General features: G+C 47.5%; 1 protein-coding gene across 1 annotated transcript in view; it reads right to left on the reverse strand.

Moving 5' to 3' along the window:
• Positions 1-6,730: 6,730 nt before the first annotated feature.
• LOC123743724 (endophilin-A1-like) overlaps positions 6,731-12,631 on the reverse strand; it is a 33,787-nt gene continuing 27,886 nt past the window's right edge. The window contains exon 8 of the mRNA XM_082977267.1: positions 6,731-6,950. Coding sequence (XP_082833393.1) covers positions 6,731-6,950 — 220 coding nt within the window. The remainder of the gene's footprint in view (positions 6,951-12,631) is intronic.

A 12,631-nucleotide genomic window follows, 5' to 3' on the forward strand; every position in this document is an offset into this window, starting at 1 on the left:
TTGGTTGGCCCTCGCTACATATTCGTCGCCAAACCCACTGGCTCCAGGTCATCTATAAGTCTCCGCTAGGTAAAGCCCCGCCTTATCTCAGCTCACTGGTCACCATAGCAACACCCACTCGTAGCACGCGCTCCAGCAGGTATATCTCACAGGTCATCCCCAAAGCCAACACTTCCTTTGGCCGCCGTTCCTTCCAGTTCTCTGCTGCCAATGACTGGAATGAACTGCAAAAATCACTGAAGCTGGAGACTCATATCTCCCTCATCAGCTTTAAGCACCAGCTGTCAGAGCAGCTTACAGATCACTGCACCTGTACATAGCCCATCTGTAAACAGCCCATCCAACTACCTCATCCCCATACTGTATTTATTTATTTATGTTGCTCCTTTGCACCCCCAGTATCTCTACTTGCACATTCATCTTCTGCACATCTATCACTCCAGTGTTAATGCTAAATTTGTATTATTTCACCTCTATGGCCTATTTATTGCCTTGCCTCTCTACTCTTCTACATTTACACACACTGTATATAGATTTCTCTACTGTATTATTGACTGTATGTTTGTTTTACTCCATGTGTAACTCTGTGTTGTTGTCTGTGTCCCACTGCTTTGCTTTATTCTTGGCCCAGGTCGCAGTTGTAAATGAGAACTTGTTCTCAACTGACCTACTTGGTTAAATAAAAGGGTGAAATAAAAATAAAATAAATAAATACAAATGTTTATCTGTGGTTATCTTTCAATGACAACATCGATAAACATCATCAGTATGTAACAGTTAATAGCACAATAATACTGTATCATGTACAAGAAAACACACAACAATACTATATCATGTACAAGAAAACACACAACAATACTGTATCATGTACAAGAAAACACACAATAATACTGTATCATGTACAAGAAAACACACAATAATACTGTATCATGTACAAGAAAACACACAACAATACTGTATCATGTACAAGAAAACACACAACAATACTGTATCATGTACAAGAAAACACACAACAATACTGTATCATGTACAAGAAAACACACAACAATACTGTATCATGTACAAGAAAACACACAACAATACTGTATCATGTACAAGAAAACACACAACAATACTGTATCATGTACAAGAAAACACACAACAATACTGTATCATGTACAAGAAAACACACAACAATACTGTATCATGTACAAGAAAACACACAACAATACTGTATCATGTACAAGAAAACACACAACAATACTGTATCATGTACAAGAAAACACACAACAATACTGTATCATGTACAAGAAAACACACAACAATACTGTATCATGTACAAGAAAACACACAACAATACTGTATCATGTACAAGAAAACACACAACAATACTGTATCATGTACAAGAAAACACACAACAATACTGTATCATGTACAAGAAAACACACAACAATACTGTATCATGTACAAGAAAACACACAACAATACTGTATCATGTACAAGAAAACACACAACAATACTGTATCATGTACAAGAAAACACACAACAATACTGTATCATGTACAAGAAAACACACAACAATACTGTATCATGTACAAGAAAACACACAACAATACTGTATCATGTACAAGAAAACACACAACAATACTGTATCATGTACAAGAAAACACACAACAATACTGTATCATGTACAAGAAAACACACAACAATACTGTATCATGTACAAGAAAACACACAACAATACTGTATCATGTACAAGAAAACACACAACAATACTGTATCATGTACAAGAAAACACACAACAATACTATATCATGTACAAGAAAACACACAACAATACTGTATCATGTACAAGAAAACACACAACAATACTGTATCATGTACAAGAAAACACACAACAATACTGTATCATGTACAAGAAAACACACAACAATACTGTATCATGTACAAGAAAACACACAACAATACTGTATCATGTACAAGAAAACACACAACAATACTGTATCATGTACAAGAAAACACACAACAATACTATATCATGTACAAGAAAACACACAACAATACTGTATCATGTACAAGAAAACACACAACAATACTGTATCATGTACAAGAAAACACACAACAATACTGTATCATGTACAAGAAAACACACAACAATACTGTATCATGTACAAGAAAACACACAACAATACTGTATCATGTACAAGAAAACACACAACAATACTGTATCATGTACAAGAAAACACACAACAATACTGTATCATGTACAAGAAAACACACAACAATACTGTATCATGTACAAGAAAACACACAACAATACTATATCATGTACAAGAAAACACACAACAATACTATATCATGTACAAGAAAACGCACAACAATACTGTATCATGTACAAGAAAACACACAACAATACTATATCATGTACAAGAAAACACACAACAATACTATATCATGTACAAGAAAACGCACAACAATACTGTATCATGTACAAGAAAACACACAACAATACTGTATCATGTACAAGAAAACACACAACAATACTGTATCATGTACAAGAAAACACACAACAATACTATATCATGTACAAGAAAACACACAACAATACTGTATCATGTACAAGAAAACACACAACAATACTGTATCATGTACAAGAAAAAACACAACAATACTGTATCATGTACAAGAAAACACACAACAATACTGTATCATGTACAAGAAAACACACAACAATACTGTATCATGTACAAGAAAACACACAACAATACTGTATCATGTACAAGAAAACACACAACAATACTGTATCATGTACAAGAAAACACACAACAATACTGTATCATGTACAAGAAAACACACAACAATACTGTATCATGTACAAGAAAACACACAACAATACTGTATCATGTACAAGAAAACACACAACAATACTGTATCATGTACAAGAAAACACACAACAATACTGTATCATGTACAAGAAAACACACAACAATACTGTATCATGTACAAGAAAAAACACAACAATACTATATCATGTACAAGAAAACACACAACAATACTGTATCATGTACAAGAAAACACACAACAATACTGTATCATGTACAAGAAAACACACAACAATACTGTATCATGTACAAGAAAACACACAACAATACTGTATCATGTACAAGAAAACACACAACAATACTGTATCATGTACAAGAAAACACACAACAATACTGTATCATGTACAAGAAAACACACAACAATACTGTATCATGTACAAGAAAACACACAACAATACTATATCATGTACAAGAAAACACACAACAATACTGTATCATGTACAAGAAAACACACAACAATACTATATCATGTACAAGAAAAAACACAACAATACTGTATCATGTACAAGAAAACACACAACAATACTGTATCATGTACAAGAAAACACACAACAATACTGTATCATGTACAAGAAAACACACAACAATACTGTATCATGTACAAGAAAACACACAACAATACTGTATCATGTACAAGAAAACACACAACAATACTGTATCATGTACAAGAAAACACACAACAATATATACTTTCAAATACCTTGAATGTGAACAGTCTGTCGGCCCTTCAACGGGTGTGTAAGTACAGTACATACGTCATTCAGTAATACATTTACAGCATATAGGAATGATCAATACAAATCAAATATTTATAAATACTAATAGCTGTTTTGTTTGTGGTAACACAGGCAATTATAATAATTAATTTACATACATTGATTAAAAATAAATTATTTTTTCCCCCCATACATTTTATAAAAGCGCTGTAGTGATCCCATTGAACCAGGCAGACAGGCAAACAGGCAGACAGGCAAACAGACAGGCAGGCAGACAGCTGTATAAAGCCCAGCCTATCTCAGTAGGAGTTTAACAGACTGAGTGTGCATTAAAAATGGCACCCTATTCCCAATATAGTGGCCTACTTTTGACCAGGGCCTATAGGGTTAGTAGTGCACTACTTTAGACCAGGGCCTATAGGGTTAGTAGTGCACTACTTTTGACCAGGGCCTAAAGGGTTAGTAGTGCACTACTTTAGACCAGGGCTTATAGGGTTAGTAGTGCACTACTTTAGACCAGGGCCTATAGGGTTAGTAGTGCACTACTTTTGACCAGGGCCTATAGGGTTAGTAGTACACTACTTTAGACCAGGTCCTATTGGGTTAGTGCACTACTTTAGACCAGGGCTTATAGGGTTAGTAGTGCACTACTTTAGACCAGGGCTTATAGGGTAGTGCACTAATTTAGACCAGGGCTTATAGGGTTAGTAGTGCACTACTTTTGACCAGGGCCTATAGGGTTAGTAGTGCACTACTTTAGACCAGGACCTATAGGGTACTTCTTTACCACCCATATCGTGAACCTGAGAGAGAGAGCACAGGTCCAGCATTGGCATTGAAGGAATTGGTGGCTACATAGGAACTTCATAGGTAATATATCAGTGGCGGATTTAGGTATAGGCGACACGCGGCGCACCCGCACCCAAAAACAATAATTGGAAAGCTGACATTTGCGCGAAACGGTTTTCTATCGCTCATTAACACGTCACGTCAATGATATCATGTCACCGTGTGGGACTGTGGGTCAATTAACCTTTTCGGGGGGGGGGCGGGGCCTGATTCTAGTTTGTGAGCTAGGCAGGGTACTGCCTGGGAAGGTCTCCCCACTGGAAGCCTGAGGTAGGAGGAGCGGGGGATAGGTTGACCTCAGGTCTCCCCACTGGAAGCCTGAGGTAGGAGGAGCGGGGGTAGGTTGACCTCAGGTCTCCCCACTGGAAGCCTGAGGTAGGAGGAGCGGGGGTAGGTTGACCTCAGGTCTCCCCACTGGAAGCCTGAGGTAGGGAGAGTGGGGGTAGGTTGACCTCAGGTCTCCCCACTGGAAGCCTGAGGTAGGAGGAGCGGGGTAGGTTGACCTCAGGTCTCCCCACTGGAAGCCTGAGGTAGGAGGAGCGGGGGTAGTTTGACCTCAGGTCTCCCCACTGGAAGCCTGAGGTAGGAGGAGCGGGGGTAGGTTGACCTCAGGTCTCCCCACTGGAAGCCTGAGGTAGGAGGAGCGGGGGTAGTTTGACCTCAGGTCTCCCCACTGGAAGCCTGAGGTAGGGTGGGGGTAGGTTGACCTCAGGTCTCCCCACTGGAATCCCGAGGTAGAAGGAGCGGGGGTAGGTTGACCCCAGGTCTCCCCACTGGAAGCCTGAGGTAGGGTGGGGGGTAGGTTGACCTCAGGTCTCCCCACTGGAATCCCGAGGTAGAAGGAGCGGGGGTAGGTTGACCTCAGGTCTCCCCACTGGAAGCCTGAGGTAGGGAGATGGGGATAGGTTGACCTCAGGTCTCCCCACTGGAAGCCTGAGGTAGGAGGAGCGGGGGTTAGTTTGACCTCAGGTCTCCCCACTGGAATCCCGAGGTAGTAGGAGTGGGGGTAGGTTGACCTCAGGTCTCCCCACTGGAAGCCTGAGGTAGGGAGATGGGGATAGGTTGACCTCAGGTCTCCCCACTGGAAGCCTGAGGTAGGAGGAGCGGGGGTAGTTTGACCTCAGGTCTCCCCACTGGAAGCCTGAGGTAGGGTGGGGGTAGGTTGACCTCAGGTCTCCCCACTGGAATCCCGAGGTAGTAGGAGCGGGGGTAGGTTGACCTCAGGTCTCCCCACTGGAAGCCTGAGGTAGGGAGATGGGGATAGGTTGACCTCAGGTCTCCCCACTGGAAGCCTGAGGTAGGAGGAGCGGGGGTAGGTTGACCTCAGGTCTCCCCACTGGAAGCCTGAGGTAGGGTGGGGGTAGGTTGACCTCAGGTCTCCCCACTGGAATCCCGAGGTAGAAGGAGCGGGGGTAGGTTGACCTCAGGTCTCCCCACTGGAAGCCTGAGGTAGGAGGAGCGGGGGTAGGTTGACCCCAGGTCTCCCCACTGGAAGCCTGAGGTAGGAGGAGCGGGGGTAGGTTGACCTCAGGTCTCCCCACTGGAAGCCTGAGGTAGGAGGAGCGGGGATAGGTTGACCTCAGGTCTCCCCACTGGAAGCCTGAGGTAGGAGGAGCGGGGGTAGGTTGACCTCAGGTCTCCCCACTGGAAGCCTGAGGTAGGAGGAGCGGGGGTAGGTTGACCTCAGGTCTCCCCACTGGAATCCCGAGGTAGTAGGAGCGGGGGTAGGTTGACCTCAGGTCTCCCCACTGGAAGCCTGAGGTAGGGAGATGGGGATAGGTTGACCTCAGGTCTCCCCACTGGAAGCCTGAGGTAGGAGGAGCGGGGGTAGGTTGACCTCAGGTCTCCCCACTGGAAGCCGAGGTAGGGAGATGGGGATAGGTTGACCTCAGGTCTCCCCACTGGAAGCCTGAGGTAGGAGGAGCGGGGATAGGTTGACCCCAGGTCTCCCCACTGGAATCCCGAGGTAGAAGGAGCGGGGGTAGGTTGACCTCAGGTCTCCCCACTGGAAGCCTGAGGTAGGGAGAGTGGGGTTAGGTTGACCTCAGGTCTCCCCACTGGAAGCCTGAGGTAGGAGGAGCGGGGATAGGTTGACCTCATGTCTCCCCACTGGAAGCCTGAGGTAGGAGGAGCGGGGGTAGGTTGACCTCAGGTCTCCCCACTGGAAGCCTGATGTAGGAGGAGCGGGGGTAGGTTGACCTCAGGTCTCCCCACTGGAAGCCTGAGGTAGGAGGAGCGGGGATAGGTTGACCTCAGGTCTCCCCACTGGAAGCCTGAGGTAGGAGGAGCGGGGGTAGGTTGACCTCAGGTCTCCCCACTGGAATCCCGAGGTAGGAGGAGCGGGGGTAGGTTGACCTCAGGTCTCCCCACTGGAATCCCGAGGTAGGAGGAGCGGGGGTAGGTTGACCTCAGGTCTCCCCACTGGAAGCCTGAGGTAGGGAGATGGGGATAGGTTGACCTCAGGTCTCCCCACTGGAAGCCTGAGGTAGGAGGAGCGGGGATAGGTTGACCCCAGGTCTCCCCACTGGAATCCCGAGGTAGAGGAGCGGGGGTAGGTTGACCTCAGGTCTCCCCACTGGAAGCCTGAGGTAGGGAGAGTGGGGGTAGGTTGACCTCAGGTCTCCCCACTGGAAGCCTGAGGTAGGGTGGGGGTAGGTTGACCTCAGGTCTCCCCACTGGAAGCCTGAGGTAGGAGGAGCGGGGGTAGTTTGACCTCAGGTCTCCCCACTGGAAGCCTGAGGTAGGGTGGGGGTAGGTTGACCTCAGGTCTCCCCACTGGAATCCCGAGGTAGAAAGAGCGGGGGTAGGTTGACCCCAGGTCTCCCCACTGGAAGCCTGAGGTAGGAGGAGCGGGGGTAGGTTGACCTCAGGTCTCCCCACTGGAAACCCGAGGTAGGAGGAGCGGGGGTAGGTTGACCTCAGGTCTCCCCACTGGGATCCCGAGGTAGTAGGAGCGGGGGTAGGTTGACCTCAGGTCTCCCCACTGGAAGCCTGAGGTAGGGAGATGGGGATAGGTTTGACCTCAGGTCTCCCCCACTGGAAGCCTGAGGTAGGAGGAGCGGGGGTAGGTTGACCTCAGGTCTCCCCACTGGAAGCCGAGGTAGGGAGATGGGGATAGGTTGACCTCAGGTCTCCCCACTGGAAGCCTGAGGTAGGAGGAGCGGGGATAGGTTGACCCCAGGTCTCCCCACTGGAATCCCGAGGTAGAAGGAGCGGGGGTAGGTTGACCTCAGGTCTCCCCCACTGGAAGCCTGAGGTAGGGAGAGTGGGGTTAGGTTGACCTCAGGTCTCCCCACTGGAAGCCTGAGGTAGGAGGAGCGGGGATAGGTTGACCTCATGTCTCCCCACTGGAAGCCTGAGGTAGGAGGAGCGGGGGTAGGTTGACCTCAGGTCTCCCCACTGGAAGCCTGAGGTAGGAGGAGCGGGGGTAGGTTGACCTCAGGTCTCCCCACTGGAAGCCTGAGGTAGGAGGAGCGGGGATAGGTTGACCTCAGGTCTCCCCACTGGAAGCCTGAGGTAGGAGGAGCGGGGGTAGGTTGACCTCAGGTCTCCCCACTGGAATCCCGAGGTAGGAGGAGCGGGGGTAGGTTGACCTCAGGTCTCCCCACTGGAAGCCTGAGGTAGGGAGATGGGGATAGGTTGACCTCAGGTCTCCCCACTGGAAGCCTGAGGTAGGGAGAGTGGGGGTGGGTTGACCTCAGGTCTCCCCACTGGAAGCCTGAGGTAGGGAGAGTGGGGGTAGGTTGACCTCAGGTCTCCCCACTGGAAGCCTGAGGTAGGGAGATGGGGGTAGGTTGACCTCAGGTCTCCCCACTGGAAGCCTGAGGTAGGGAGATGGGGGTCGGTTGACCTCAGGTCTCCCCACTGGAAGCCTGAGGTAGGGAGATGGGGGTAGGTTGACCTCAGGTCTCCCCACTGGAAGCCTGAGGTAGGGAGATGGGGGTAGGTTGACCTCAGGTCTCCCCACTGGAAGCCTGAGGTAGGGAGATGGGGGTAGGTTGACCTCAGGTCTCCCCACTGGAAGCCTGAGGTAGGGAGATGGGGGTAGGTTGACCTCAGGAGTCTCCCCACTTTGTGCGAAATCGTTCAGAATAATATAAAACCAGTCTACACACCACCAAGGTGAATTGGTTTAGTCTTGACTCTTGGTTGACAGTGTTGGGGGATGGGTAATGTAGTCTTGACTCTTGGTTGACAGTGTTGGGTTATGGGTAATGTAGTCTTGACTCTTGGTTGACAGTGTTGGGGGATGGGTAATGTAGTCTTGACTCTTGGTTGACAGTGTTGGGGGATGGGTAATGTAGTCTTGACTCTTGGTTGACAGTGTTGGGTTATGGGTAATGTAGTCTTGACTCTTGGTTGACAGTGTTGGGGGATGGGTAATGTAGTCTTGACTCTTGGTTGACAGTGTTGGGGGATGGGTAATGTAGTCTTGACTCTTGGTTGACAGTGTTGGGGGATGGGTAATGTAGTCTTGACTCTTGGTTGACAGTGTTGGGGGATGGGTAATGTAGTCTTGACTCTTGGTTGACAGTGTTGGGGGATGGGTAATGTAGTCTTGACTCTTGGTTGACAGTGTTGGGGGATGGGTAATGTAGTCTTGACTCTTGGTTGACAGTGTTGGGAGATGGGTAATGTAGTCTTGACTCTTGGTTGACAGTGTTGGGTGATGGGTAATGTAGTCTTGACTCTTGGTTGAGTGTTGGGTAATGTAGTCTTGACTCTTGGTTGACAGTGTTGGGTGATGGGTAATGTAGTCTTGACTCTTGGTTGACAGTGTTGGGGGATGGGTAATGTAGTCTTGACTCTTGGTTGACAGTGTTGGGTTATGGGTAATGTAGTCTTGACTCTTGGTTGACAGTGTTGGGGGATGGGTAATGTAGTCTTGACTCTTGGTTGACAGTGTTGGGGGATGGGTAATGTAGTCTTGACTCTTGGTTGACAGTGTTGGGGGATGGGTAATGTAGTCTTGACTCTTGGTTGACAGTGTTGGGGGATGGGTAATGTAGTCTTGACTCTTGGTTGACAGTGTTGGGGGATGGGTAATGTAGTCTTGACTCTTGGTTGACAGTGTTGGGGGATGGGTAATGTAGTCTTGACTCTTGGTTGACAGTGTTGGGAGATGGGTAATGTAGTCTTGACTCTTGGTTGACAGTGTTGGGTGATGGGTAATGTAGTCTTGACTCTTGGTTGAGTGTTGGGTAATGTAGTCTTGACTCTTGGTTGACAGTGTTGGGTGATGGGTAATGTAGTCTTGACTCTTGGTTGACAGTGTTGGGTGATGGGTAATGTAGTCTTGACTCTTGGTTGACAGTGTTGGGGGGATGGGTAATGTAGTCTTGACTCTTGGTTGACAGTGTTGGGGGGATGGGTAATGTAGTCTTGACTCTTGGTTGACAGTGTTGGGTGATGGGTAATGTAGTCTTGACTCTTGGTTGACAGTGTTGGGGGATGGGTCATGTAGTCTTGACTCTTGGTTGAGTGTTGGGTGATGGGTAATGTAGTCTTGAGTCTTGGTTGACAGTGTTGGGTTATGGGTAATGTAGTCTTGACTCTTGGTTGACAGTGTTGGGTGATGGGTAATGTAGTCTTGACTCTTGGTTGACAGTGTTGGGGGGATGGGTAATGTAGTCTTGACTCTTGGTTGACAGTGTTGGGGGATGGGTAATGTAGTCTTGACTCTTGGTTGACAGTGTTGGGGGATGGGTAATGTAGTCTTGACTCTTGGTTGACAGTGTGGGGTGATGGGTAATGTAGTCTTGACTCTTGGTTGACAGTGTTGGGGGATGGGTAATGTAGTCTTTACTCTTGGTTGAGTGTTGGGTGATGGGTAATGTAGTCTTGACTCTTGGTTGACAGTGTTGGGGGATGGGTAATGTAGTCTTGACTCTTGGTTGACAGTGTTGGGGGATGGGTAATGTAGTCTTGACTCTTGGTTGACAGTGTTGGGTGATGGGTAATGTAGTCTTGACTCTTGGTTGACAGTGTGGGGTGATGGGTAATGTATTGATGTTCGAGTTGCCAAATCAACACAAATTTCTTTCTATTTGTCTTTGTTACTTATTTTTGACGTTTATGAGTCTTATTTTTGTATATATTTTTTATATTTATATAGTTTTAAATGTTGTCATTATTTATTTGTGTCTGTATAAAAATTACAGTTAGTGCAGAACGTGGGGGGGGGGGGGTCCGCCCCGGGAGCCGTACAAGCTGGAACCACCACTGGGTAATAGGGTGCCATTTCAGATGCAGACCTGACCTTGTAAAACAGACAGGCCTGCTCTGTCTCGTCATACCTTGTACAAGAAGGGAACTTTTACTCTGAAAAGGGGACTTTTATTCTGTAACTGGTAGAATGCCGTATTGTAGAGATAATCTCTGATTGTCAACTTGCTTCCCTCCATCTCAAGTCACGTTGTCTCTCTTCTCAACAGAGGACATGTCCAGTGGACGGCTGTCAGCCTACAGATCTAACCGGACACAGCCTGGTTACTCTCCTACTGTCCCTCCAACTAAAAGTAGTGCACTATATAGGGAATAGAGTACCATTTGGGAAAGAAGGGGTACCTAGGGGGTACCTAGCGGATACCTAGGGGGTATCTAGGGGGTATCTAGGGGGTATCTAGGGGGTACCTAGGGGGTACGTAGGGGGTACCTAGGGGGTATCTAGGGGGTAACTAGGGGATACCTAGGGGGTACCTAGGGGGTATCTAGGGGGTATCTAGGGGGTATCTAGGGGGTAACTAGGGGGTACCTAGGGAGTATCTAGGGGGTAACTAGGGGATACCTAGGGGGTATCTAGGGGGTATCTAGGGGGTATCTAGGGGGTACCTAGGGGGTATCTAGGGGGTATCTAGGGGATACCTAGGGGGTATCTAGGGGGTATCTAGGGGGTACCTAGGGGGTATCTAGGGGGTATCTAGGGGGTACCTAGGGGGTATCTAGGGGGTATCTAGGGGGTACCTAGGGGATACCTAGGGGGTATCTAGGGGGTATCTAGGGGGTACCTAGGGGGTATCTAGGGGGTATCTAGGGGGTACCTAGGGGGTACCTAGGGGGTATCTAGGGGGTATCTAGGGGGTATCTAGGGGGTAACTAGGGGGTATCTAGTCAGTTGCACAACTGAAATGTATCTTCTGCATTTAACCCAACCCCTCTGAATCAGAGAGGTGCCCAGGGGGGGCTGCCTTAATCGGCGTCCACGTCATCGGCGCACGGGGAGCAATTGTTGGGCGTTATAACTGCCCTTGCTTAAGGACAGAACGGCCGATTTGTCCACCTCTGGGATTTCGAACCAGCGACCATTCAGTTACTGTCCCAACGCTCTTAAACACTAGGCTTTTTTTTTGGGGGGGGGGGGGGGGGGGTGCAATTGAGGGTCTGTGACTGAACCAATCACTGGACAGTTTATTGACGAGCAACGGAGAAAAGTGTTTATTGACATCTGACAGGTATAACATACATAATATAAGAAAGATCACAACAGAAGCTTACGTACATCTGTAACAACATCGTCATCCTCATCATCCTCACCAGTTATTTAAATGGCTTGTCCCAGCATGCAATACATTGGACCCGTTTACAGTCTATACAACCAGCTCTCTACTGTTTCTACCAGTTTAGTTAGTTCAACCAGCTCTCTACTCTGTTTCTCCAGGAACAGGGTTGGAGTTAAATCCTCCAGGAGGGTATATCTCCAGGAACAGGGTCGGAGTTAAAAACCTCCTGGAGGGTATCTCTCCAGGAACAGGGTTGGAGTTAAAACCTACAGGAGGATATCTCTCCAGGAACAGGGTTGGAGTTAAAACCTACAGGAGGGTATCTCTCCAGGAACAGGGTTGGAGTGTAAACCTCCAGGAGGGTATCTCTCCAGGAACAGGGTTGGAGTTAAAACCTACAGGAGGATATCTCTCCAGGAACAGGGTTGGAGTTAAAACCTACAGGAGGATATCTCTCCAGGAACAGGGTTGGAGTTAAAACCTACAGGAGGATATCTCTCCAGGAACAGGGTTGGAGTTAAACCCTACAGGAGGGTATCTCTCCAGGAACAGGGTTGGAGTGTAGAGAGAGAGACAGAGAGAGAGAGAGAGAGAGAGAGAGAGAGAGAGAGGGGGACAGAGAGAGAGAGCAGAGAGACAGACAGAGAGAGAGAGACAGAGAGAGAGAGAGAGACAGAGAGAGAGAGAGAGAGAGAGACAGAGAGAG

The sequence above is a fragment of the Salmo salar genome, chromosome 07 (genome assembly GCF_965601325.2).
Source record: "Salmo salar chromosome 07, fSalSal1, whole genome shotgun sequence".
Classification (NCBI taxonomy): domain Eukaryota; kingdom Metazoa; phylum Chordata; class Actinopteri; order Salmoniformes; family Salmonidae; genus Salmo; species Salmo salar.